The 27,802-nt window shown below is 33.7% G+C and overlaps 5 protein-coding genes across 14 annotated transcripts; 4 read left to right on the forward strand and 1 right to left on the reverse strand.

Annotated features, from left to right (window-relative positions):
* Positions 1–171: 171 nt before the first annotated feature.
* LOC131850359 (ubiquitin-like protein 5) lies at positions 172–1,566 on the forward strand. Its single transcript, XM_059200577.1, has 2 exons — positions 172–579; positions 1,464–1,566. Exons 1-2 carry the CDS (start codon positions 402–404, stop codon positions 1,505–1,507), a joined length of 222 nt encoding a protein of 73 aa, XP_059056560.1. The 5' UTR covers positions 172–401; the 3' UTR covers positions 1,508–1,566.
* Positions 1,567–2,480: 914 nt separating this feature from the next.
* Positions 2,481–7,563, forward strand: LOC131850343 (pre-mRNA-splicing factor 38B). The gene is made up of 7 exons (XM_059200552.1): positions 2,481–2,693; positions 2,762–2,890; positions 3,005–3,129; positions 4,017–4,152; positions 5,341–5,554; positions 6,409–6,582; positions 7,210–7,563. Exons 1-7 carry the CDS (start codon positions 2,681–2,683, stop codon positions 7,409–7,411), a joined length of 993 nt encoding a protein of 330 aa, XP_059056535.1. The 5' UTR covers positions 2,481–2,680; the 3' UTR covers positions 7,412–7,563.
* Positions 7,564–8,270: 707 nt separating this feature from the next.
* On the reverse strand, positions 8,271–10,794 carry LOC131850355 (glycine--tRNA ligase). The gene has a single exon (XM_059200572.1). It carries the CDS (start codon positions 10,678–10,680, stop codon positions 8,488–8,490), a length of 2,193 nt encoding a protein of 730 aa, XP_059056555.1. The 5' UTR covers positions 10,681–10,794; the 3' UTR covers positions 8,271–8,487.
* A 433-nt stretch (positions 10,795–11,227) lies between these two features.
* LOC131850342 (homeobox protein extradenticle) lies at positions 11,228–21,204 on the forward strand. Of its 6 annotated transcripts, none has more exons than XM_059200545.1 (9): positions 11,228–11,692; positions 12,471–12,623; positions 14,584–14,762; positions 15,460–15,560; positions 15,980–16,130; positions 16,892–16,988; positions 17,749–17,817; positions 18,619–18,828; positions 19,515–21,204. In XM_059200545.1, the coding sequence occupies exons 1-8, from the start codon at positions 11,434–11,436 to the stop codon at positions 18,798–18,800; spliced, it is 1,191 nt and encodes a 396-aa protein (XP_059056528.1). In that variant the 5' UTR covers positions 11,228–11,433; the 3' UTR covers positions 18,801–18,828; positions 19,515–21,204. The 6 variants fall into 6 exon arrangements, with proteins under 6 accessions (XP_059056528.1, XP_059056530.1, XP_059056531.1 ...); XM_059200547.1 differs by having other exon boundaries at positions 18,622–18,828; XM_059200548.1 differs by having other exon boundaries at positions 11,229–11,692; positions 14,602–14,762.
* A 152-nt stretch (positions 21,205–21,356) lies between these two features.
* LOC131850351 (sulfiredoxin-1) lies at positions 21,357–27,687 on the forward strand. 5 transcript variants are annotated; one of them, XM_059200567.1, is made up of 4 exons: positions 21,357–21,371; positions 22,327–22,592; positions 23,499–23,629; positions 26,436–27,674. In XM_059200567.1, exons 2-4 carry the CDS (start codon positions 22,544–22,546, stop codon positions 26,643–26,645), a joined length of 390 nt encoding a protein of 129 aa, XP_059056550.1. In that variant the 5' UTR covers positions 21,357–21,371; positions 22,327–22,543; the 3' UTR covers positions 26,646–27,674. The 5 variants fall into 5 exon arrangements, with proteins under 5 accessions (XP_059056550.1, XP_059056549.1, XP_059056548.1 ...); XM_059200566.1 differs by lacking the exon at positions 21,357–21,371 and adding an exon at positions 21,443–21,648; XM_059200565.1 differs by lacking the exon at positions 21,357–21,371 and having other exon boundaries at positions 22,031–22,592.
* The last annotated feature ends 115 nt before the right edge of the window (positions 27,688–27,802 follow it).

Genomic DNA, 27,802 nt, shown 5'->3' on the forward strand with positions numbered 1-27,802 from the left:
AGTTCGAATAAAATGCGACCGGATGTTTTGACCATAAATTTTATGGGTTTCATTTTTAATCATACAATTTCTACAGAGTAATTCATAGTATGTAGTAATCTCGTAATCTGTGGCAAACGGTCGATCTGTGCTTTTAAAATTCTCAACTCTCTGATGACAGTCTGTCTGATCTCTGAGATTGTTATGATCTATACCATATTGTGTTCATGATATTTTTCTTCGTTTACATGAATTTGTTTTGCTGTTCACTTTTACAAAATTCCATTAACAAATAAAAAAAGCTTTACATTTCTTATATGCCACAATAAGGATAACATTAATATAATTTTATTAAATTTATATAGAGTATATCTAGTTAACCTAGTTAGCTGACAAAGTGATCACGGCGTAGTGTTTAGAAAATGTTAGAAGTTACGTGCAATGACCGGTTGGGCAAGAAAGTAAGAGTTAAATGCAATCCCGACGATACTGTTGGGGATTTGAAAAAGCTTATCGCAGCACAAACTGGCACAAGATACGATAAAATTATTTTAAAGAAATGGTACACAGTCTTCAAGGATCATATAAAGCTATCAGATTGTATCCTTTTACAATTTTATGGTTAAATATACGATGCGTGCTACAATATAATAATAATAACACAGTATAATGCACATGCCGTCACAACAACCCACAATCATAGTAAGGTGTTATGTTAAACTGCTAAACCACTGAGACTGTTATATACTTACAATATACTTTTTAAATTAATAAACTATCAGTATTCTACGGTATAATTTTATCGACATTATCAACCCGCAATATTTTATTATTAACATACTATATGTGCTTTTGCTATTAAATCCAAGTCAATATTTAAATAATAATCCAATCAAGTCAATTCTAAAACTATCAGTCAAATCTCTTAGAAAATATTATTTGAATCTACCACTCGTATTTTGTTATAATCCCTCTTTGTTTTCATAAGGGGCATATTAAATATTATTAAACATTTGCCGTAGCTGCAGACTGTCTTGTATAAGTTCTTGAGTAATTAGATTGTAAATGCTTCTTGTTATTAAATATACCAATCCATAAACACAACAATTACACACAATTTTTCATTCACAATAATGTCCCAAGTCTTTCCTCAATTGTAGATTATCAAAGAAATTCTTATTTAAACTTAGTATTGTATATTTTTTGTATTTATTTTGTAACTCTGGACAGCTTGTACTACCCTTTTGTTCTTATGAAAATAAAACAAATTTTGTACTATTGTACAGGATTTCTATTTTGCCTCCAATGATTGCCTTAAGAATGGTATATTTAAATGCGAGATCTTTATGTTCATTTTTTAAAGTTACAAAATACAGTGTTGTATACACTTATAAATAACACTACCTAACTTCTTAGACACTGCACAATATGTACTTTTTTACTTGATTTTTTAAATCAATTGTTTCCATAACTAACAATTACAGATGAAATCCATGATGGCATGAATTTGGAGCTGTATTATCAATAGATCGTGTAGTATAAAATGTTACCACTTAATCTAATATAAAATAAAATACTTATTTAATATATTGTTTTCTTTATTATTTTATAACAGTAATTGTGTATAAGCAACAGGACCACAGTCCATAGTTGGTTATTAGTACTTATAAAATAAAAAATATTTTTCTATAGTTCTTAAAAAATCCTTTAAAACTTGTTACACTTAATTTTTTTTGAGACTATTTTTTATTTGAATACTTATATTACAAACGTATGTAACATCCGGAAAGCTGAAACTACTGAGCAAGTACCTACCTAACTTCTTTTAGAGAAGTAAGATTCTGTAATTTCAGTTGAAGACATTCTTTCCACTATTCCAACAGTCGTCGTTAAAAAGTATTATGGAAATGTTTTACAGACTATTTAATAACTACGAGTTTTTTTAACAATTAAATAACCATTTGAAAATACAGCCATAAATATAACAAAAAACATTAATAGCTAGCATCCAAAGCCGTAAAGGACAAATAATAAAAAATAACGCGTGACATGCGAGATACCGTTACTTATAATACTACATATAGATATTTAAACAAAAAGTATATTTGTATTGTTTTATCTATATATATCTATAAACTATTAAAATAGTTGTCATTCCAGTTGTAGTTGTAATTTATTGCTAAATCGAATCGATAAATCCTAATATATCGATTACATCAGCAACAAGTCTGGATTATATTTACATATCGATACTTTCTTGACTTCTTACGGTATAAATCGCACCACTTATCGATTTAAAAATAATCGATTATTTTTAGGAACACAATAATCGATATACAAAAAACTTTCTAATATCATTATAAAATAATCCAATAAGTTTTTTATAGAGAATATGAAAAAAATTGGGCTTGGAACGGTTTTTGAACACTTTATTTTTATATATCAGACTTATTATAAATTACTTATCGAAATTTTGGAATAACCATCGAATGATCGATAATTTTTTTCGCATCACTAACCCCACCACTTTCGGGTCTCTACCACCCGCCATCTTTTTTGTTTTCAATTAAAATATATACACTATTATTATGTAAAATACAATCTTGAATTACTAATTGTTATAAAATAAGTACTTAATAGCTTTACTACAAATAAATCTTCACTTTTTTTATAAGTTTCTAGTATATTTAGTAATAGTACAATGACTGATGAAGGTAAGCGTTGTACAAATCGTCTTCGAAATCAATCTTGATAAATTTCGCTAATATATTGAATTTTTCAGAGTATAATCAACAGAAGCCCGCTAAAACTAGCAAGCAGCATAACGTATTACCAATATGGGGTAATGAACAAACTATGAATCTGAACCCTTTAATATTAGCAAATATTCAAGGTTCTAGCTACTTCAAAGGTAGGTAAGCAAACATAACAACGCACAGGAGTTTGGATTTCCATTATTGTTATTTCTTTTTAGTAATTCATTTTTGTAATATCCCATATATTTATTATTATTAATTTTCTGCAGTGCATCTGTTCAAGTTGAAGACATACCATGAAGTAGTGGACGAGATCTACTATCAAGTAAAGCACTTAGAGCCGTGGGAACGTGGCAGTCGCAAGACGGCCGGCCAAACTGGCATGTGTGGCGGCGTGAGTATGTTCATCAACATACTCTTAATATTTTCAACACACTCCACTCATCATCATTGCATGATGATGAGTGGTGTGTGCCTGAGAATAGATTTATTTATCTTATAAGTGCATATGAAGTTAAAAACCTGTATTTTTACTCTGCAGCAAATCTGTGTTTATTAATACATATTCATTTAAGATGAATGTTAGTAAAAACCTACATTTAACCGAATAAATATGTACTTAAAAATGCCACCAGTGGTAATAATAATAAACTGAAACATAAATATGTTCTAGGAAATGATATAAAAATAAATAAAGATCACACATTTCCTATACAATTAGGACGACTCATGCCGATAACATTATTTGAATGTGTAGAAACATCCCAATATATCAACAGCATGAGCCATCTAAATCTGACAATTAGACAGTTTGTGGCCAGGATTACTGTATATTTTACAGCATGAACCCAACATGTGTATTATATACATATGTTGTATCTACATACTGTTTATTAAACATATATTTTTTATGGATGATAATGGAATGTTGCATCCGCCTGATCTAATGGTTTACGCTGGCGAGGTACCAGTGCAGGATAATAAGATGAGCATGAGGTTAGGTTTGTTAGCCCCTCATAACAAATTCACCAAGAATATATCAAGATGGTTTCCAGGAGGTACTGCGTGGAGGTCAACCTGGCATGGTACATTGCTAGCAATAAGATCGTCAGCCCACATTACTAACAATCCCCTTTCAATGGGGGGCCATTAAACATATTAGAAATGCTTGTTAACATTCAACCTAAGAAATTACTGTTAAATAAAACTATTATGAATTATGCTAACAGAAATGCATTTCTGTTGCCATACATAAAATTATGTGTATAATTTTAATGATAGGTGCGAGGTGTTGGCGCTGGTGGCATTGTGTCAACAGCATTCTGCCTGCTCTACAAGCTGTACACACTGAGACTGACTCGCAAGCAGGTCAATGGTCTTCTGCAGCACACTGACTCGCCATACATAAGAGCTCTTGGTATGTGTTATAGACTGTTTTATAGAGAACATAACTTGATCCACATTTTCTGGTGTGAACAACAAGTATTTACTTGGTGTTGCAGGTCACCATAGACTTTGGTGAGATCTATCACATATATCTAACCAAGTCACCCATTTACTTCTGCATAAGATGTATTCAGTACTATGTGTTGTGGGACTTATATATGCCAGTGAAAACATTGATTCTTCTTCTTTTAATTTGAATGGCTTCCACCAAATGAGGTCGGTGATTTTGCCAACGTCATAGTTTGGGAAACATAGTGGTGGTGGTTTAATATATATTAATTCATTTGTCATTAATGAATATTTTGATAAACCAGTTTTGTTAAAGTACCTACATACCTAGCCAATAATGGCTTGTCATTAATTTTGTCCAAATACACTTGTTTGTAAGTAGATAATCAAATCAAAACTAATTTATTCATATAGGATATTTTAGCCGCTTATGAATGTCAAGTTTTTGTATTAATATTTTTTCCCTACTGTTCAGTTCAGTATAGAGATTCAATTGAGAAGAACTGGCAAGAAACTCAACTGAATTTCTTTTTTTTTTTAAAGCAACTATATTTACCTTAGGTACTTATATAATTATATATTAAATGAAAATCCTGTATAATATTTATTAAATGAAAATCCTGTGCATGAACAACTATTGCCAAACTAATGATAGAAACTGCAATGACATTATGCTGTTTCAGAATATTACCTAAGTGAGGTAAGGTTTGTATGATTATTATCTACAGTGCCCACTTTGTTATTAATTTCCAAAGATATGTAGCAATCAATATATGTATTATAATGTGTGTTACCATATGAAAGGTAAAAAAGCATAAGAACAAACTCTTATCAATACTGGTTTCAAAAGTGAAGTACTACAAACACATTGGCTGCCCCCTATATGAAATCTGGTTCAAAGTGCTATGATTTTACAAGGCATTTAAATCTTAGTCCTAAGGAATAACACATGTAAAGTTAACATATAATATAATATAATAAAATTTAGAAAAAACTTTCGTAATATGAAAGTTAAAAAAAAATAGTTTTTCCAAATATCATCTTATAGAAAAACCAGGCACTAGAGGCCTGAAAAATTTGGGAAAGAGTTGTCCAGAGAATATTGGTTTAATACCCCTTGAATAATACTGATATCGTAACTATCTGGTAGGTTTCATGTACATTCGGTACACGCAGCCCCCAGCAGATCTGTTCGACTGGTACTGTGAATACTTGGAAGACGACGAAGAGGTGGATCCGCGCGCCGGTGGAGGCGGCACCACCACCATCGGTACACTGGTCCGACAGATGCTGATCAAACTCGACTGGTTCAGCACTCTCTTCCCAAGAATCCCTGTACCTATTCAGAAACAGATCGAACAAAGGTAAGATATGTTTTATATTATCTTTCTAAAGTCACTTGTAGGGATATCATATATGTAGTATTATTTTTTTCTGTCTTTTAATTAAATGCTCATGTGTTTCAGTTCATTTAGCAGTGAAATTATGGTATTTATTGTAGCCTTATAATTGCATAGTATCAGGACATAAGTGGGAAATGTATTAGGGCCCTTTCCAAGTTTGTTGAGATGATAATGTTTTGAGGTTTGTTACTCACAATTAATGGATTACAGACAACCTACATCCTGTGTTAATTTTTGAGACACATTTTGGCTAATTAGTACATTAATACTAGGTGTATTAATATCAATGAATCAAAATGTTGTTTTATATTGCTTTAATTCAGTAGTTTATATATTTTTATTGTGTATCTTTTGTTACAGCTTCTAAACTTATTGGATTTTATCCTTCTGTCTGGGTGTCACAACGCTACGGTTTAATATAATCACTGAAGGAGTGAATATTACACACTTTTATAGCATTTTTTTGTATTTACTACTTTTGTCACCCTTATGTGCCATACAAGTAGAAAGTAATACAATAAAAGTTATCTCCAATAACTTCCTGTAACGGCCCCAAAATTTTTAACATGTCATATCTGTCATTATTACTACATACTACTGGAAGCTCTTTTATTATTTAAATGTGACGAAAAGTATTTTCAATGTGAAACTACTATCTCACATAATCTGACAGAAATAAATAGATACATACATGGAAACTCTGACATCCAAACAACTAACAAATAAACGTGAAAATATATGGCATGAACTTGACATATATGGATGTTTCTAATCATCAAATAATCATATGTTCTAAACATATTTTCTGACATTAGATTAGCTGAGCACACGAGACAAACTGCGGCGTCGAAGCCACCACCGAACTTCCGCGGCGGCGGAGGCGGCGGCAGCGGCGGATTAAGCAGTGGCGGATACAATCCTGGCAGGATGGACACTGACCGCCGCGAACACGATGACAGGGATAGACGTGACTACGGCGAGGTGGATAGGTGAGTAGTACTTACATTATCTTTATCAAATTCTACTATCGTGCTTACCTTACTTACTTGCTTATCTTCTTTTACCTGGCCTTTGTCGTATTTATTTGGGCCCGCCTGTCCCGCCTGGTCGATTTTCGCCAGTACACACTCTCCTGATTCCTCTATAGTGTGTGCTTGTTTTAAAAAAATAATTGCATTCGGTGGGCAGTTATTTTTGAAAAATGTTTATTAGTTAATATATGAATTTTTTTTCGCTCTTGTAATTTTCTTTTATTTAACATGAAATTTGCACACTGCATCATAACCATGGTGCATACTTTTTTTAATTTGACATAGATACCTAGTTTATGAAATATCTGATTGCACAAAAAAATCATGTGTAGCAGTTTCTATGTTGATTATCGCATGCCTCCTACTTACTCTGTATTTATGTATATATTGAAGTTATTTTAATGAATGTTATTAATAACATTCATTAAAATAACATCAAAAGAGTAACACGCAAGTTTCTTGCTCGTTTTTCTTTTGATGATTCTGCTTTCCGAATGAGTGGTAGAATAAAAATATGAATATTCAAGTGTTTATATTGGCTTTATTTGAATAAAGATTATTTATATTTCTATAAATGTTTTTCAGATACTCAAAAGACAAATCAAAACGAGACGATAGGGAGAGAGACAGAGAACGAGATCGCGACAGAGATAGAGACCGCGAGCGCGACAGACGCGAACGCGACAGAGATCGCGATCGAGACCGTGAACGCCGTGACCGCTACAGAGATCGCTCCCGGTCAAAAGAACGTCATCGCCGATCGCCGAAGGACCGCCGCTATAGATAATGAAACGCTATTTTGTAACTGTTGAAACAATGATTATTATTTGCCTGACAATTGCAATAAATAAGTAATGACTAATGTTAATGTTTAGTTTATTTTTTATCAACAATGACTGTCTATGTGGGTTCCTATTTCAGCCATAAAGTAGCGTAAAAAGGCATCGCTAGTAATGAAGTTTGGGGGCATTATTGGAAACAATAGTGGTTAATTCCATATTAATTTCGATATCATGATCGATGGGCTATATGACAGTATGTATCCTGGTAAAATAATCCATATTTTAGCCAGATAGGAAGCTATCATGTCATCCCTAATTGGTCCAGGTTCACCAATTGGGGACGCTGGACGATTGGACGGTTTACCATACTAATATAATTACCTAGAATGATTTATTATCACATACTATATCAAGTGGGCCGTCCATTTGTTTTGATTACATTACAAACAACAAAAACGCCGTAAAATGTTGAAATACATAAATATGTGGAACTACCAGTCGCACTTACAGTTTATTTACATTTGTAATATTGAAGTAAACATCATGCTACAGCTATTAATAAATAGGCGCGAAATTAAATTAATCGGCAGGTAAAACCACAGCACAGCTAGTTAATGATAAAGAATTATTGCAAAATAATACTGTTCTTATAACCTAGGACACATCATACTGTGGCAGTTAAACAGAGCTTAGCTTATTAGAGTAAACAACTGATAGAAATACTGATATACATTTTTTGTAAACACGTAATATTGGTATGTATATAGAAAACACCCAGACCAATTTAAACTCATACTCATGATCATTCATACAAATATTTGTGCCGTACGAGGAATCGAACCGCGACTCGTCAGTAAGGCGCTGTGCTAAATTGGTAGACCACCAAGACTCAAATAAAAAATAGTAATAAAATTATATCAGCAATTTAATAAGTATCTGCAAAACTAGTTTGAACCAGATATTCTTAATAACAAAACTAAAGCTTACAGATTACAACAATAAATAAAGAATTTTCATTGAACTTAAAACAATACAAGATCATTAAATACAGCTGTGCAAATGGCAATGTTTGCGTCATATTCTACGCCGCTGCACCTTTGACGTTCTCTTGTTGTTCAAATTTTGGGTATTTCTGTTCTACACTACTCCATGATATTTTACTGTTAGCAAGGTCCCTCACAACAATAGGAACATCCTCTATAGGAAGCCTCACCTGCCCCATATTGTCTCGTTCTCTCAATGTTACTGTGTGAGGCTCTTTGACAGTATCAAAATCTACTGTAATAGCATATGGTACCCCTAATTCGTCAGTTCGCGCGTAACGCCGCCCAATAGAACCTGATGAATCATCAACCTTATGTGAGACATCAACATTTGTTAGAAGTTGGTTGAGTTCTCTCACAAATGGCTGGAATTCAGCATTGCCACTAAGTGGTAATACTGCACACTTCATAGGTGCCACAGTAGCTGGTAATGAGAAGTAGGTTCTCTGTTCATCACCTTCTCTCATCTTGAAGTTGTGTTCCAATATACAATAAAGAATTCTTCCAATGCCAAATGAGGGTTCAATAACACTTGGTATAATTTCTTCGACATGGACTGTTTTCTGACTTTTCTTGACACTTACCAAATTTGGTGTCAATTTGAATTCTCCTACTGAAGTGCTAAGTATGTATTCACCATTTGAGTCTAATTTGCTCTGCAAGTCATCAAGAGCAGCAGAATCCATGGAGCCTAATGTATCATTAATTACTTTTGCATCTTTCTTGAATTCTTTACCAATTGCAGCCTTATTAGCTACAGCTTCTACTACTTCAATCTGTTTGGGTGCTGGTAATTTCTTTTCAGCTGCAAGTCTGATACCTGTAGCTTTTGTATGCTGAGTAAGATCATATGCAGACCTGTCAGCACAACCTACACATTCTACCCAACCATAACTGGACAGACATTCAGCATCCCAGCAATCACATGCATAATGAGCCATCTCATTGCCCATATGTTGTCTGAACCGCAGCTTCTTGGGGTCTATGCCCACAGCTAAAAGATAAAGGTGAATTCTTGCCATAAAGTAACCCAAAGTTTCGTTATTGACAATGCCTTTTGAGACTGCTTCTCCAATAGTAGTAATTTCAGCTGGTTTCCCTTGCTCTTGATTATCAGCTGAGTATAGTAACATTTTGGTATCTTTCACAGTGTCAAATTTAGGGTGGCTTTTAGAATCACAGAAATGTTCAATTTCACACATTGTAAATTCTCTAACTCTCAGTAGACCAGATCGAGGAGAGATCTCATTCCTGAATGAGTTGCCAATTTGGGCAGCAGCAAATGGCAGGCGACCCTGGTTGAATTCTAAAAGACGCTTAAAATTTACAAATATCCCTTGAGCAGTCTCAGGCCTCAGGAAGCCCTTGACTAGTCCAGAAGGACCAATCTGAGTGTTGAACATCAAATTAAATTCAATAGGTGGTGTAAGCTCATTGCCACTCACTGGGGACTTCATCTGGAACCTTTGCATCAGTGCTGACATATCATCGGCTGTCATACCATCAAGTTTAACCAGAATATCTTCAATTTCAGCTTTCAGTTCTGCTTTTGTATTTTTTTCACTTTTAATTTTTTCCAGGTGTGCTTTGATTAGGTGGTCTAACCGAAAACACTCTCCAGTCTTGATATCTTTTGTCATGAGATCAGCAAACCTCTCCACATGGCCTGAAGCTTTTAGAACAGGTTCTGGTGTTAAAATTGAACAGTCCACTTCCAACATTTGTTCCTGAAGAATAAAGTACTTCCTCCACAGTTGGATCATGTTGCTTTTGAGGGCACAACCCATAGGCCCAAAGTCAAATTGACCTGTTATGCCTCCGTAAATCGCGAATGACTGGTCATAAAAGAATCGCCTTTTTATAAGATCCTCCATTTTTGCGCGGTCGAACATTTCTTCTGAAGGTGTAAGAGCCAATTCTTTATCTTCCAACAATTTCTTCCTTGCCTTCAATTCAGCTACAGCCTTCTTTACATCGATTTCTGGTGCTTTGTCTTCCTTTAATTTTCTCACTAAATCACCCTGTTCTTTGACACTAGCTCTGAAGGGAGCCAAAATTTCTTCAATTTTAGGATCAGCCATTATAATATCTTTGTAAGGATTTGGAATTTTAATTTTTCTGTGTACTTTATTGCTTCCCCACTCAAGATTGTGCGAAAGTCTGAATGGAACAAGTGAATAAGATCTACTAAACACACTACACTTATATATAAAATTGAGAACTTGTCTCATTTATATTTGATATATGTATATTGGTTCAAATATAATTAGATATGGAGAAAGGAACATCGAAAATTAATTTTAATTTGCCGATTGCTCGCGTGGTGCTGACGAAACTTCTTGCAATGCAATCTGACAATTCTGACAACAATTTTGACAGTTTGCCACTGAGATGTCACAATCATTTGACACTGAAAATAGTTATAATTCTTCCTTTGGCGGGTTAACACACAAATTTATTTTTATATAAGAAAATCATGAATAACAAAGTGATAACTTGCTCAATGTATATCGCCTTTTGCTATCAGCGCCATATAAACATCTTCGCAGAATAAAAAGCAATATCAGCTATAGCAAAAATCTTTTAACTTAAAGTTGAAAAATATTAGATATTAGAGGGTTAGGATTAGATAAGAGGGTTGTAATTGGTAATCTTGGCTCAATTGTTTCATTTTATAATGGCAACTTTATCTTTATATCTCTTTCTCGTGCATGTAATTTACATATATACAAAAAAGAGATAGAACTATCGTAATAAGTCGTAAACTTTGATTATTTGTTTTCTTTTTCATTAGTTGACAGCACAAAGAAAGAAGTCGGTCGGCCATTTTATTTGTGGCTCAAAGAAGCTGTACTTCTTCATCCATTAAATTTTGTTTAGTTTTATTACAAAGGTTTTTCTAAATACCTATTTTAACTTCGTACAAATTTGTATACGTACTTACAATAAGTTTTAGGCATATGTATTGATTGCATTCGTTAGAAATGGACGATCCGAATCGGATGATGGCGCACAGCGGTGGATTGATGGGACCGCAGAGCTATGGACTCCCTGGTGGTGAAGGCACCCCAGCCGCGGGTGAGGGCGAAGCCCGAAAGCAAGACATAGGTGAAATCTTACAGCAGATCATGAACATCACGGACCAAAGCTTGGACGAAGCACAAGCTAGAAAGCATACATTGAACTGTCATAGAATGAAGCCTGCCCTATTTTCTGTACTGTGTGAAATCAAAGAGAAAACCGGTATGTGTATGTGCTATAGTTATTTCTGCTCTATTATGGTCATTGTAATTAGAATATTAATATTTTGTAACAATTTATATACATTATTTTTATATATAATCTATCTATCTTCACGCCAGATATCGTACGGGTTTATCCTCTATTAATAAAAATATACTCTGTAAGGTTGTCTGGAAGAGATTGCATTAGCGATAAGACCACCTCTTGTGCTTAGTTATATTTTTATGTTTTTAATTTTGTTCATGTCCTTTATATGTTGGTGCAATAAAGTGTTATAACTCATAATTAATTTTAGATACATATTTTCACAACCAACTTCCATAGGCCTAGGCAGAGACTTATGGGTACTATATTATAAATAGATGAATATTCTAAGTTACACACAAGTGAGTGTATTACTGATGTCTTTACATTGTGCTGTTCTGAAGCCTGTTTCCCAAGGAAATTGTATAACAGCATCAAATGGGTGGAGCAACAATAATCAGCTAGCATGGTGTACTAAAGGGGGATGTTTTAATTATTACAATACTTTTATATTGTTTTTGTTATGCTCTGTCATTATCAATTCTAATATCTGTTTTACTTATCCATTATTAATCCATAGTTATGGCATGACCATCATATCATGATCCTCCGCTGGTACCTCACTAGCATATAATACTCTTAGTGCAAAATTTCATTAACATTTATATAAAAAAAGTTTAATTTCAAGGTCCTGAAAGTTTTCTAAGTTCTTCATTTAATTGCTATAAATAAAAAAAAGTATTTGTTTATTCAGTTCTGTCTCTGCGCAACACTCAAGAGGAGGAGCCTCCAGATCCTCAGTTGATGCGTTTGGACAACATGCTCATTGCTGAGGGTGTTGCTGGCCCTGAGAAGGGTGGGGGCGCTGGGGCCGCTGCCTCTGCTTCGGCTGCTGCTGGAGAATGGGGTAATTATTTTTTATGATTTTTATATTTCAATGTTATTATTTTTCAAAGAGAGATATCACTTAAAGGCATTTAGTTTCCATGTACGTAGTATGCACAAATTTGAAACACAGGCATTAAAAAACAAACTTCCTGCTTCTATTTAAATATTTTTTATATTTCAACTTCTACCTCAGCAGTAAATTGTAAGCAGGTTATTAATGGTCTACATTTTCAAATAAAACTAATAAATATAGTATTATTTATTCAGTTGAAGTAAACATTGGAGATAGTTGGTTCATATCAATAATATTGCAGCTGGGTGTTTGGATCCTATGCTTTTATGACTAACACTGTACTTGTATTCATTGTTATCTCTGTGTGCTGTACCAAAGACATTATAAATTTCACATTGCATGTTGTGATACAATAAAAATCTTAAAGTATGTGTGTGTGTGATGGCCACTTTAAAGAATGTTGGATAACATTCAATATCAGCAATCATAAATTTATTTAAATATTTTTTTGATAAAAAAACAAAGTACAAGAAGCATACATAATAGTAGAAACATTCTCTACCAGGTAGCCTTTGGGATTATCGGTATTTGTATATCCTCTCATCTGCAAAGGAGTCAATTATTGGACTCGAGCACTATAGCTCCATCTGTGAAGTATTCAATAATTTTTAAAACCTAAATTTAATAAATTATTGGACGCTCTACATATAACAGCTAACAGTTGAAAGAATATACTTGTCACAAGTATAAAAAAAAGTAATAATAATAAATAATAAATAGTCACTGATTGAGGTTTACACAAAAATAATTTTGCATGTAGCTGATTATGTCAGCTGTTTTATGTTTGATGCTTTTTGCTTTAGACTGCTTTGTTGTACATTGGTATGGTATTATATAGGTCACTTCTTGAATTGTCAGTTCAGTATTATTTCAACAATTGATAAGCTTGGTCATTTTATTTATACAATTTTATTGTAATATTCTGGTTCATGTGTGTCATAAATAACACTGACCAATCATAGAAGTGATCTTACCTGACTCTTACACACTAATTTGTCTGTGACCTGAACCCGTTAAGACTTTTATAGATAATATCACCATATATGAAATGGAAAGAGATAAATAAGCAATTTTTTTTATCAAAGGAAAAGCAGATTCTCCAGCTAGGAGTTTCTAATCAATTATTAAACTTTGCCACTAACCCTATAATATATTGAATACTAAGATATTTAAAAATGTATGTTAACAATTTTAACAGACAGTATTATTCAGTGTATTACTATTAAAATCAAATGTTTTAGATAATTAAATATCACTGTTACTCATACAATACAAAATTATTGCATTAATTGCACTAAAAATGCATTAATGTTTTGAAATTATTACATTATGCAAAATATAGAAAGAGAAGATGCCTAAATTTGCAGATTTCATTTAAATACACCTCTAATTCTATAACCACTCATTAATTTGCCATTACTTTAGCATTGTTTTCTCCTTATAAGAGTAGTAATACATACTTTTAGTATAGAGTTTATAAATTAGAAATGAAGCCTAAATTTTGAATAATAAGTGGTCATTTGTTATACAAATTTTAGGATTATGTTGCCATAGTTTACTAAATAAAGCCTAAACAACAAACTCTATAGTCTGTTTTAAATTGCATAATAATTAAATAGAAGGTTCTGGATCTTCACTGCTGCAATTCCTACTGAATGTAGTATAAAATTGTGAAAACCAGAATGTATATGATGTAACTATATGTATATAGGATATAATATATATATATATATATATATGTAGTTCAAGTGTTAAAAAAACAAATCTGTCCTCTTTATAATATTAGTATATGTAGATATATAGTATTATAGAACATTATGGGTAGACTTCCACGGCGGCTACTAACAGGCGCATTGGGACGGAGGTTGCATGTTGTCTTTCTTTCCCCCGTGTGCTGCAAACTAAGGCACTGTGGCTCAAGCAGATAACGCCATCGAGCACTCGGACTACCGCGCGAAGCTCGCCCAGATCCGGCAGATCTACCATCAGGAGCTGGACAAGTATGAGAACGCGTGCAACGAGTTCACCACCCACGTCATGAACCTGCTGAGGGAGCAGAGCCGCACCAGACCCATCACGCCCAAGGTGAGCCAGTCAAAATTATAACAAATATTACTATCTTAGTCATTCTACAATAATTTATATATAGATTTATAGACCTAATTTATAGGGCACAGACAATGGAAATCCATGTCTATTAATGTTTTGAAAAACCAAGGTAGATTTTGTAAAGTGGTCTGCGTAGTTATCTCAGTCTCACCAATTTGGCTAAGCAGCTTTATAAGCTGTGTTTCGAATGTATGAAAGGTACGACATCTTAGTTCTCCGAAATAGCAACACATAAGTGAATAGAATAGAATAGAAAATCATTTATTCAAATAAACTTAATTTAAGCACTTTTGAATAGTCATAAAATGTTAGTCTCATCACAAGAAGAACGAGCAAGAAACTTGTGTGTTGCTCTTTTAAATAATCCTTGTGGTATCATCAAATGTTAGCATGATGTCCATGGTGCTGTTTAAGTATATAGTTGACGGGTACTACTTACCATCTGATGGGTTTTTGTTTTTTATATCATTTACATAAATCTAGTTCTGATGAAATAGCGTAACTTGCACACAAAAAACAATGTTGTATTGAGAAACTCCTTCTTCTGCAAATACAATTACAATTATGACGCGCTATATTTGCGATATCCAATAAAGTAAATATAATTCGCCTTTCATTTTGCAGTGTGGTTATATTGTAATAATTCCCTATATTTTTTATTATATGATGACAGGAAATTGAACGTATGGTGCAAATCATACATAAGAAGTTCAGCTCCATTCAGATGCAATTGAAGCAGTCCACCTGTGAAGCCGTTATGATCCTACGGTCTCGGTAAGTTCAAATACAACATAAAGGCTACGTATATACCTCTATGTTGACAATTAGTTTTATATATAAAATGCTGCACAAACGCAGTGGAAACAACTGAATATCCAAAGTATCTGTTTATCTACTTATAGATTTGAAGTAATTGTAAAAAAAAGTAATTAATTCGCTACTTCTTAACTAGTCGCCGGGTGGGATGTTGTACTGTTTCGAGGTAAACCAGTGCTCTGCTAAACTAGTCTAATTTAGCACTCAAACAGTCATGGAAAACAAGCCCAAATCCATTACGACAAAACTACAGTATCTGTATTCGAACACCTTAGTGAGATCGTTTTGTAATATGTAACTATCCCGTATGGGGTACTTGCATGCCAACATCTCATGGCCTCGCAAAATCTAGCAACACCAACAATTACCGCTTGCAGTTTCCTGGACGCACGCCGTAAGCGGCGCAACTTCAGCAAGCAGGCGTCGGAGATCCTGAACGAGTACTTCTACTCGCATCTCTCCAACCCGTACCCGAGCGAGGAGGCCAAGGAGGAGCTGGCACGCAAGTGCGGCATCACAGTCTCGCAGGTAACCGGTCATTGACCCGCTGTTTGGTGCTTCCAGTTTCCTGGACGCGAGGCGTAAGCGGCGCAACTTCACGAAGCAAGCGCTCGAGTTGCTCAACGAGTACTTTTACTCGCACCTCGCTAATCCGTACCCGAGCGAGGAGGTGAAGCAGGAGCTGTCCAGGAAGTGTGGTATTACTGTATCACAGGTACTCGTCCTGACGAGCTGCCACCGCGTTCAATGTTACATGTAACAATAGTAACGTACATTATTTGAGGTATAATGCTGATATGATTCGTCTACCATTATCATACATATAATAAAGCCTTAAGAGAGCCCTGTCTGGGATATTGATTTAAGTTGTAGAGGCTAAAATAATGTTTTTGTATTTTGTTTGTTTGCCTGTGCTTTTGCATGCTAATCTCTTAAGGTCTCTAAATGACAATAGACTCCAATAATAATAATCCGAAATCGCGGGGACTATTTGATAATTATCTAATATATTCCACAAAAACAAAATTAGTATACAGTTAACACGGGAGTAAATAATCTAATAATTAAAAAAATATATACGAGGTACAAAAGTCATGGTTAACACGTTTCTTCTCTTGACTGGAGTATTCACAGTGTCTTTCAGCGGAAATTATTATAATTATTCTGGTAAAAAAAAGCTATGATCCAATTAAGCTCGCCGGCACATCCTGTTCCTCGGATTCCGCACCTCTTCCTCGTTATCATTGTCCACATATTTTATAAGATAATAATCCAGATATGTTTTACAGGTGTCTAATTGGTTCGGCAACAAGCGTATCCGCTACAAGAAAAACATTGGCAAGGCGCAGGAGGAGGCCAACCTGTACGCCGCCAAGAAAGCAGCCGGTAAACAAAATTAATACTGTTTATTATTTTATTATACCGGCCATGCACTCTCAATATTGTTATATCAATTTGCGTGAACACAGGCTCATTTGATCATTTCCAATATCATATATATAATATATCATATATATAACATCGTGATTTCATATTTTACAGATTATAATGTTTAAAGTATATATTTATAAGCTCTGTAGCTAACACAGTTGTCACGACTTCTGTTTGCTAATTGACTAGAGGATATATTAATTTCTAATAAGCTTATATATATATATCACTTATTTTTCCACAAATAGTACCAGAACTCTAAAATGCTAATATTCATGTTTTGAGTGGGTACATCCATCGAATAGTGTAACCGAAATATAAGAAATTTTACAGGAAACTATACATACTAAATACTAAAATGATTAGGACGTTTTTATTCTACTCACATGTTTGAATAGAATAAAACTCATTCACAAGTTAATTTTTATATTACGTTTAACCACACCGCAACGATCATGCAAATTGATGGATATATTATTCTAGTCCATGCGCAGCTGGCTTTAGCTAACTTCTAGCATTACACCTGCACCTTTTAATATAGAAAAATAAGTATTCTCGCGAATTATATACCCAACTTTTATGATTTATAGTTCATAACATAATTATAATTAATACTATCATATATATTTTTATGGAAATAAATATACAACCGGCGAACGGTTCTAGTACTAGCGGCGCCACTTCCCGCGTACTATACTCTCGTTTTCGCACACAGACCTGCCTTGGATGGGCGCGTGCAGGCGCGATGCTAGCTCCCCTCCCGCCAGAGCCACTCCACACCACAGTAAACAATTTAATAGTCCTTATGCAGGCCATATGCGCTTTATATACTGGCCATAGAGCCAAAGTTATGTAATAAATAGATGGAACATTAATAATTATTATATGGACAGGCGTTAATCAAGTGTTGTCGTTCTGACAATTTTAAACTATTGATACTAGGATTGGTTGCATGCTTTATTTTGGAATACATGTAGTTATTCCACTGTATGGATGGTAACTATGTACGCACAGACATGGACTTGCATCTACGAATTAAGCGTGTCAATTTTTTTTTGCCCTAAGTTAACTTGATTTATTCGGATTATGTTGAAATATATATATACGATTGAGTAAAACTAACTAAGAATAGAGATGTAAAAAATATACTAAATGACGTAACTTGACTTGTATAGGAATAGGTATAGATATTTATACGAATAGAAATATCTTTATTCAAATAAATTTAATGCAATAACTTTTGAAATAAATGTTGTTCAGAATTATATTTTTAAGAATTTTGTGTCAATACATACTGCCAAATAGCAAAGTTGACAAAAATAAATAAATAGTTGTTGAGTAACACCAAAATAGTCATATCAGTCAACATCAGAGCAGACCAGTGTAAAGAACGAGCAACACCCGTTCACGGGTATAAAAATCTATTTGACTGATTATTATGTTTAGTCAGTAAAGGGTTTATTATGTAAGTAAAACAATATGGCACGCTTAGATATGATAGACGTAGTGGTAGTTGCGTGTTCGGTCCGTGTCGGTGCGTGCGTGCGTGCGCGCGTGCACGTGACAAGCGTGAGTTGTGTCGCAGCAGCGGGCGCGTCGCCGTACTCTATGGGCGCGGCGTCGGGCACGGCCACGCCCATGATGTCGCCGGCGCCCACGCAGGACTCCATGGGGTACTCGCTGCCGGCGCCCGGCTACGACCAGCCGCAGCCCAGCTACGACGGCTCCATGGGCTACGACCACATGCACCAGGACCTCTCGCCGTAGGCGCCGCGCACGCACACCCGGGACTCAGGTATTAGACATATATTTTGTCAATGGTACTCATCTATTTGGTCATTCTTTGTGTTGGATGAGAATGGAATGCACTCATTTGCGCTAATAGTTTACGCTGGCGGAACACCAATGGATGATAAGATAAACATGAGGGTCACCTCATCGGTGAACTGATGACCCCATTGCTAGACCATAGCTAGAACTCAGTTTAGCTATGGTCTAGCAATGGGATCATCAGTTCACATTACTATCAATGACATTTTATAATGAATGATAAAGGAACGGTGCACCCGCCTTCGCTGACGGTACCCGTTGGCTGGGAGTGGAGGATGAGGTCAAGTCAGTTAGCACATCGTGATGTAATCACTTGGTTTACAGGGGAACCGCATGGATACATGGTATATTGCTAGTGGTTGTGATCACATTGTCTTAAAGTTAGTGGGTAATTTTCTTAGCAATAAACAATATGTACCTATTTTATCACATTTAGATATACTCCTACACATGCAGTATGAGTATTAAGATATTATTGAATTTAAAGTGGACTATTTAAACTCTTCTCTGATAAAAGGTACTTGCTAAATCTAATTCTATGAAGAAAATCTTTAGCAAAGTAAAGCGTAGTTTCATAAATATTGTTTAAGATGTTTCCACTCCGTTGTTGGATAACAATAATCTGCTAAGTTATTCTTTTGATTGTTTCAGGTTACGGGCGTGACACTTGATTGTGCAGCTTCCACTGAATTGCCATTTACATTACTACATAAATACTATATATAAGTAGCCGGTGTACGAACCGTTGTGCGCGCGGCCGGCCGTCTCTCGCGCCCGGTCGCACATCTCATATTGCCTTAGGACATAGGACATTGTATACTATTACATACACATATTTCTAGCAATCGTATTTTTGGAGGGACATGTAATTGAAATGTATTTAATTTGTATTATTATTCAACTATACGACTGGTACCCAGTATTTGTTTCAAATTATATTATTATTTTTTATATAGGTGTAACGTTTTACGAATGAATTCTCGCGCGGCAACTATTTATGTACTGTATACAAGTATTATTGTTTTTAAATCGGTTTTACGTTTTGGACTGTTGTATTATTTTGTACGGATTATTTGGACAGTATTAATTAATGTTATGTAAAAGCACCACATCGTTCGGCGGGATCTCGTGTTTCTAAGCGTTCACTACTTATTCGTCTTTACTACTACGGTGGATATAAATAAATATACGATAGTTGTAAGCTAACCTAGTGTAATATTAACTATAAGTATTCAGATATTTTGTGCTAATTAGTGTCCTATGCAGTGCGTCTTAAATGGAGTGCCGCTAGCCGCGTAATGGCGGTCTCTCCTAGTATTAAATAAATCAAACTATATTATGCTAGGTACATTTTAATGTATTATAGTTTATTTATTATACAATTATCAACGACAATCTCAATTTGCAATACTATATTATAATTTTATTAGTATGTTAAAGTATACGTAATTATATATTCAATTGGATGTGTACAATGAGAATGGTGATGAAATATGAGTACTTATTCAATATGAATTGATTATATTTACAAAATTTATATTGTAACAATGAAATCTTATATTATTTACAACTAAGTTTACAATTATATATATATATAGACGCATGAATAATGAAATCACTACTTGGAGATACCGCAGTTGTGTGGCGCGCAGCTCTGCGCAGACATGGTGACTTGCGTGCAATTTTAAAACTTTATTAGACATGGTTGTGTTAGTTTCACGCGCATGAATTTTCGGCCCCCGGGGCACTACTTTATCAGTGACCTCGACATTTTTTAAAATAATTATATTCCTTTTACAAATGTTCGGGAGTTGTGAATATCAGGACAGAATATTATATTTTCTCGGTGCTATGTTGTTGATGGCACAAATATTATTTTTGCATTATAGGCGATAAGTTGAATGTTAATCAGTTTACTATGACGCCGAGTGTGTGCGCTGTTACGTAGGTGCCACAGACGGACTTGCATTCAGTATAACGTGTGATTAGTTCCACTTAGTGATAGTTTGGATACGATGAAATTTTGCTAGTGTTAAGTTGATGTGTTCTAAAACAAAATATCTGAAACAGTATACGAGAAAAAATAACGAGAAATTTAATTGAATATGTTAAAAAGATGCTGTGCAACATTGAAATTGTATCACGTCGCTGTCGAAATATTAAGCTTTTAACACAATAATTATACAACACAGAATATTTATAATAAACTGATTTTAAATAAATTTAATATAGATTTAAATTGGTATGTGTCAGCGGCGTGAACACCATGTATACGACGACGAGTTCAATGTTATTGCGACCATCGAGATTGAAATAAATACATTTTTGTGTAGTTAAATAGTTCACGTGTTTTATTCATGAGACTTCCTGTTATTTTTTTTTATTAATATACTTAAATGTAATCTCTACAACATTTAATGGATTATAATGGAATTGTGCCCCGCCTGCGCTAAACGGTTTAGGCTGGCGGGGCATCATTAGAGTATGATAAGCTGAACATGAGGTCAGGTCAGTTGGATCATCGTGGTAAATTAAACAAGAATTTATCAAAAAGGTTTCTATAGGAAACTGCGTGGAGGTCAACCTGAGATGGTACAATGCTAGTAATGGGGTTATCCACATTGCTTACAATCCCCTTCCCACTTGACAAGAATATAGTTCGTCGAGTAGGATTATACATATGTTTAATTGTTTGTGGAAGGAATAATTTTGTTGATTATGTTCGTTGGGTATTTGTATGGGCAGTTCTTGCGTACCATTTTTATTATCTCATGAACAAAAAACGGTGAGTATTCATCCTCGTATTTCAACCTTATAGTAAAATTCAGATTTAAACACGAGTAAACAGGATGTTTTAATGTCATGTTACAGTTATAGATATTTATCTTTAGATCTTTATCGTTCCGTTCTTGACAATCTAAAATCGATTTAACACCAAGAATCATATTCAAGTCATATCAGCTTTAATTATTTCCTCATCTCAAATATAACCGAGGTATAATGAGATATATGTAATACCTAAACATTTTTTGTATTTATGATCAGATAACATTATTTGAATTGCGTCGTATCGCACATTTTATACTTTTTTAATGGAGTGGAGTACCGCTTGTCATAACGGTTTACGCTGACGAGGCACCAGTGGAGGATGATAAGATGACGTTAGATCAGTTTGCAATTTGACCAGGAATTTATCACGATATAGAGAAATTTAATTTATCAGATTCAACATGCCATCTCTACGTAAATTTGATTTGTTAACGATGTTCTACATTAAAGAGAGTTAGTTTAAATCCTAAATTTGAATACACGACCTGATTTAGGAGGAGAGTTATTCACACTCATTTATATACCGCTGTAGCTAAAAGTAGCAATTATCTATATCTTTAGTTATGACGTCACCCCATGTATGGGAAGTGTAGACCTAATAGCTTAATAATCTCCTAATGCATATACGTTACAGTTTTTAATGGACTTTGATGGGCCACTAATATTGATGACAGCGAATTAGCCGGTTCCACTTGATCAAATCATTATGATAAGTAATATTTACGTTTTATCGCCTCTGTGACCTTGGATGAATCAGGTGGCAAATGACAAACGCAAGGCTGCCAGCATAAGTCTCAGTTTGACGTTTGTATTCGTTTGAGAAGCTAGTCTTTTTATTCGAGTGTTTTGTTATGATAAAATCGATTGTAGCCCTAACCAATTCTGTGATATTAAAAAATTGTAAGTACCGTAATTATTAATATGTAAAATAAATACAATATCTTGGCTTGAAGGCCTTTATTGATTTGTGTGTCATTTATCAGTTATATAGATACCTATATGTGCAATTCTGAAGTGATGGTTAGGTGAAGAACGGTAAAGTTTTTGTTGAAAGTTTTTCCTGTTCTATATGAATATTTTATTAAAAAATATCCTTACGAGGAAAATGTGAAATTTATGTTTATTAGTGCTTAATAAAATATTGCACCTGGGTAGTTTGAAATATCAAACTTGTTATGCTTAATAAAGCAGCTCTGAAAATAATTAATTGTCAGTAAAATATAAGAATTCCTTACACAAATAAAATCTTACATATCGTCTCGTCTTAAAAATTTAACAATAAGGACAATATCTACTCTTTTTGATTGCAAAACAATTACCGAACCAAAATCAGTACAGTGCTATTGATATCTAATAATACTCTGACTGCGACATTAATTATTTAATAATCTTAATTGATAGAATTAGTGTTAATTTCAAATTGCCTATTTTCAAACTACCACCACCGATGTCAACGTGCGAAGACGTTGGCGTTGGATTTTGTAATGTTAAGGCTCTACAAAAATTAGTAGTAAATAGATCTAGGCGGTTATCAACGATTTTATCATTTATAGGTAATCCTTCGAGTCACGATCCGTGCATATTTGGAAATTCTTTCGGTAATTTATAAACACAGACTATATTATCATATAAAATAATTATAATAATATAAGTTGTATTGCTTGTTTAGCGATGTATACTGTTCTGTACATGGAAAATATATTTTATCTTGTTTAGCGACGTATACCTACTGTAGCTGCCATAGTTAACAGTGTTAAGATATGACTAGATACATAAGTTTTGTATGGGTGTTACTTGTGTGCTCAGCGGCCAGGATGACAAGCATACACAGCGCGTACAAGGACGAGATACACGATGTTCCGATGTCGGTGATCCTGAGGCCTTTCGAACCAGAACTCAGCGAGGACAAGGTGCAATCGCTAATGGAAACCATACAGGTCAGTACTCAGAACAATCTTTCTTTAGAATATATATGTATATATATATTTTATTGGGGGTTTTGGGCTACTGTCACGTGCTAAGACCACTAACACTATGAACTACATAAATCTATTGTGCTCGTCCTTTTTAAAACAAACATTGAAGGACATTCTTAGGAGCATAGGTTTTTATCTCCTCAGGATCACAGATAATTATTTTAACCACTGTGGTTATTTAGAAGTATCATATCGATAGTCTAGCAGTTTCGCACACCGCTCTACTTCCGATGATCGTAGATTCAGTTTCTAGCAGAGTACTAACATGTGTATTCATGCATGTGATTGTTTGTATAGCGTAGTTTGTTTTCTAGGTATACTATATAAAATAAAAAATATAAGTATTTCTGTCAGTTGTCTAGTACACAGCTGCTTATCTTGGAACTAGATGGCGCCGCACAGTGGGAACTCGCCTAAGAAAGCCATCTCATAAATACTTTTTCTAAAACTCAGTGGATGTGCATATATAATACCTCAACTTGTAGCCAAAGAGTTACTCTATCATTATAAATATGATTCAAATCTCTGACTATTCATACTTCATAGAATAGAGCCTCTAAAGTCAAGGAATGAAAAAAATACAAAAATAATTTTGTAACTTAAATTTGTTTGGTACAAGTTTATAGTATCAAAACAATATCAAGTTATATAGTGTGATACCATTTTAGAATGCTTAGAATGTGTACTTTACTATAAAATAAAAATATATTTAGTTTAGTCGAATATTATTTAACTAAAAATCCATATATCGTTATATGTACTATTTTCTTTTCTCAGACTTTCACTTGGAGATTTGACAGTTGCCGAAGCTTGCCGAAGTTCTAAATTTGATTTTATTTATTAGGAAATATAATTTAATTTGATGGCATAACATTTTTTTTTGCAGTTTCACTGCGTAAAATATTTAAATCGAGTATAATATCATGGTGAGATTTGTTTTTTCTAAGTACGTATATTAAGATTTTCTTCTTTATTTGAGATTCTCTGTCTGAATACTCAAAAAAATACTTTTTGCTCAATTATTACTTTATATTTTATCTTTTGCCTTACTTTTATCAACTATTTCACTCAGTATATAGTTCCCATTCCCATACAGACCTATTCTATACCGCAAATGATGAAAATATTTTTTATCAAGTAATTTTGCACACGTATATGATCATTATCAAGTATAAAATAGTGTATGTATTTGCATATGAAATATTACAGTTCTTCATAAGCATTTGTCATTACTAAACAATTGTTAATTACTCATCTCGCCCCAATGAGTGAATTCTCGTGTACCAGATGCGACTTAAGTCTCTTATTGATTTAAAGTGATACAAATTATGTTGATTCTATCTCAAACTATATACGAAATAATTTTACCGAATCTTCAGATGCCAATATAGCAAAAATTATCGCAAGTATTTAGAAGTCCTTCATAACTCAGTTTCGTCAACGCTATACGAAATGTGGTCGAAAGAAAGAACAGTTTTTAAATAAAATAGCAATTGATAGGATGGTATTTTCACTGTAAACCTAGAAAAAACTACATGCGAACCTGAACCTCCTACTTCGACAGAGAAAAGAGGCAGACCTTCTAAAACGTACGAAGACAGTTCGGACAAAGAAACGGAAAAACAAGGGATTGCTTGATACCTGTGTACTTCATACTGAACTCATATATACAGGGTTTAAGGGTTTCATCGTTGATATTTTACGAGCATTGCCGGCAGAAAACTAGAATGAAATGAGCAATCTTAATGAGTAATCTTATTAATGAACCGGCACATATAACAGCATATTCAAAACATTAAGCTCTTAGCATTTTCATAAAATTGGATCTGAACAAGGCACAGTATAAAAATATGAGGAGTTGTTAGATAGCAACACTAATGACGGCAATACAGCCAGAAGATTTTTCCAAAATTATCATTGTACATTAAAAATCACTGGTATAGATGAGGAATTAATAAAACTGTTTTATGTTATGAAATGAAATGTGAACGTGTGACACGTCACTTTTCTGTCTTGCCTCTCGGGCAACTTTCAGAAGATGCTCAAGAGTCACGGAACAAAGACTATAAACAGTTCAGGCTTCATCATGCAAGACAATGTTCGAGGGTAGCCTACAATTTCTAACAAAGATGTTCTACACGCATTTTTATATACCTCTGACCCATACATAACAGTTTAAGAAAACCTTCCAATTAAAAATATTTAGTACTTTTTGATGAAGCAAAGGAGCTCTTGAGTGACTTGTAAGCCATCTTTATAAGAATTTTTGTTTTTTACGTAGATACTTTTACTTATTTCTGTATAAACTTCTTAGGACATAAATGTAAGTCTACAAATTCTATATTTCTTGTATTCCTACATTTTCTATAACTATTAGAAATATTTTTTTACTCACAAAGCATACATTATTTAAAAGTATATATATTTAAGATTATCAGGAAAAAAAATCATGTATATATCTTTATTAATACAGATGTTATAGATTTATGAGATGAAAATGAGTCAAAGTTCCCACTGTGCGCCGTGTGAATAGTGCTGGGTTGTTATTATTATTATGTGCATCGTCAGTCGTCACGCTTGTTTCTCATTAAGGTAGGCAGAAACAATAAAATTCCAAATAATTTAATACCTGCCGTCCATCGTTTGCGATGAAGACCGTATGCATAGGTGTTTAAATTGGTACTTTGTCACAACATCTATTCGACAATCTGCCATTCGTTTAAGGGTTATTACTGCTGTAATTTACATACAATATTATTTATTGCAGAACGAAGAGAAGATAGGTAATGTGCCACCTATAGACGTCCTATGGATTGTAGGCACAGAAGGTGGTAATTACTTTTACAGTTTCGGAGGTTGTCACCGTTACACCGCGTACAAACGTCTCAACAGAGAAACCATACCCGCTAAGTTAATCAAATCCACTGTCTCGGATCTCAGAACCTATTTGGGGAGCAGTACACCGGATCTAAAATAACATTATGTATGTAGATGTATATATGTCATGTAATAATAGTAATAATATAACTTTTTATTGCACACAGAAAAATATTTAAATAATGTGCTAAAAAAGGCGGGTTTACCGCTTAAAGCAATCTCTTACGGACAACCTGGGTTATCGAAGCTTTGAGTTAGGAAAAGATTTGTGGTTTCTATAGAAATAGACAATATACCGACATAAAATACATATATACATAATTTAGTAAATTATTAAAATAAAAAAACAAAATTTACTATTAACAACTGTTTACATAATTATATGGACTTGAGCGACCGAGCTATATTCGGCGTCCTTTTCATAATCATGTTTTTTGAAAGCCACCTTATAGACTTTAATATAAAATGTACGCATTTGTGTATCATGTGCTTATTTTATATTATTAAATTTTAGTTTATAACAGTTACCATAAATGGCACAGTAAAATTATATCTAATATTAGATATAAAGCATTTGTACACTAAATTTAAAGTTTACAACTTTTTCTTTATATAGAAAACTTAGCAGTATTGTAATATTTATATCTATTGTTTATATTGTCAATATTATATAGTTTACTTTGAGTTGGAAGTCGAGAAGGATTATTACAGGAGTGAAATTTTTGCTCTCCTGATTAATACCTCAAATCTAGACGAATAATAAGAGAGAATGCTAGAGACACTATGACTGTAGGTAAGCGAGGAATATATCCAGGACATTCCTTATACCAAGTAGTGGGATATATCTATATAAGATATGTATTATCATGTATATTATTTTTGTTATTGTTCAGGGTAAAGGCAGGATGAGCTAATAAGATTTTGGAAAAATGAGAATAAGGTCTTAATGTTTGGTACTACCATAGATAAAATTACAAAAATCTTTATTTAGATATACCTACTATTAATTAAGAATACATGTACTTAAAATAAATAAATATACAATTATTAATAATTAATAATAATAATAATACAGATCTATTAAAGGAACTTTGTTATTAGTGGAAGTTCATCTGTAACATAAAAAATATATGGTTATTAAAAAGTATTCTATGCATTTCTATATCGATCCCTATTTTTCTTAAGCCTGGATATAAAACTACATAGAAACACGCCTGGGCTAATAGAATGAATACTTACTCTGACATAACAATGAAA

Source organism: Achroia grisella, unplaced genomic scaffold (assembly GCF_030625045.1).
Source record: "Achroia grisella isolate CSIRO2021 unplaced genomic scaffold, CSIRO_AGI_Agris_v1 utg754, whole genome shotgun sequence".
Taxonomy (NCBI): Eukaryota; Metazoa; Arthropoda; class Insecta; order Lepidoptera; family Pyralidae; genus Achroia; species Achroia grisella.

Coding starts and splice junctions, on each gene's coding strand:
- LOC131850359 (XM_059200577.1), top strand. CDS start 402: ATGTTAGAAGTTACGTGCAATGACCGGTTGGGCAAGAAAGTAAGAGTT. Junction 580..1,463: donor TCATATAAAGCTATCAGATT/GTATCCTTTTAC, acceptor TAACAATTACAG/ATGAAATCCATGATGGCATG.
- LOC131850343 (XM_059200552.1), top strand. Junction 3,130..4,016: donor AAACTGGCATGTGTGGCGGC/GTGAGTATGTTC, acceptor TTTTAATGATAG/GTGCGAGGTGTTGGCGCTGG. Junction 6,583..7,209: donor GACTACGGCGAGGTGGATAG/GTGAGTAGTACT, acceptor AATGTTTTTCAG/ATACTCAAAAGACAAATCAA.
- LOC131850355 (XM_059200572.1), bottom strand. CDS start 10,680: ATGAGACAAGTTCTCAATTTTATATATAAGTGTAGTGTGTTTAGTAGA.
- LOC131850342 (XM_059200545.1), top strand. CDS start 11,434: ATGGACGATCCGAATCGGATGATGGCGCACAGCGGTGGATTGATGGGA. Junction 12,624..14,583: donor GGCTGCTGCTGGAGAATGGG/GTAATTATTTTT, acceptor CTGCAAACTAAG/GCACTGTGGCTCAAGCAGAT. Junction 16,131..16,891: donor GCGGCATCACAGTCTCGCAG/GTAACCGGTCAT, acceptor TATGTTTTACAG/GTGTCTAATTGGTTCGGCAA.
- LOC131850351 (XM_059200564.1), top strand. CDS start 23,140: ATGTCAACGTGCGAAGACGTTGGCGTTGGATTTTGTAATGTTAAGGCT. Junction 23,291..23,498: donor CATATTTGGAAATTCTTTCG/GTAATTTATAAA, acceptor TTGTGTGCTCAG/CGGCCAGGATGACAAGCATA. Junction 23,630..26,435: donor CGCTAATGGAAACCATACAG/GTCAGTACTCAG, acceptor TATTTATTGCAG/AACGAAGAGAAGATAGGTAA.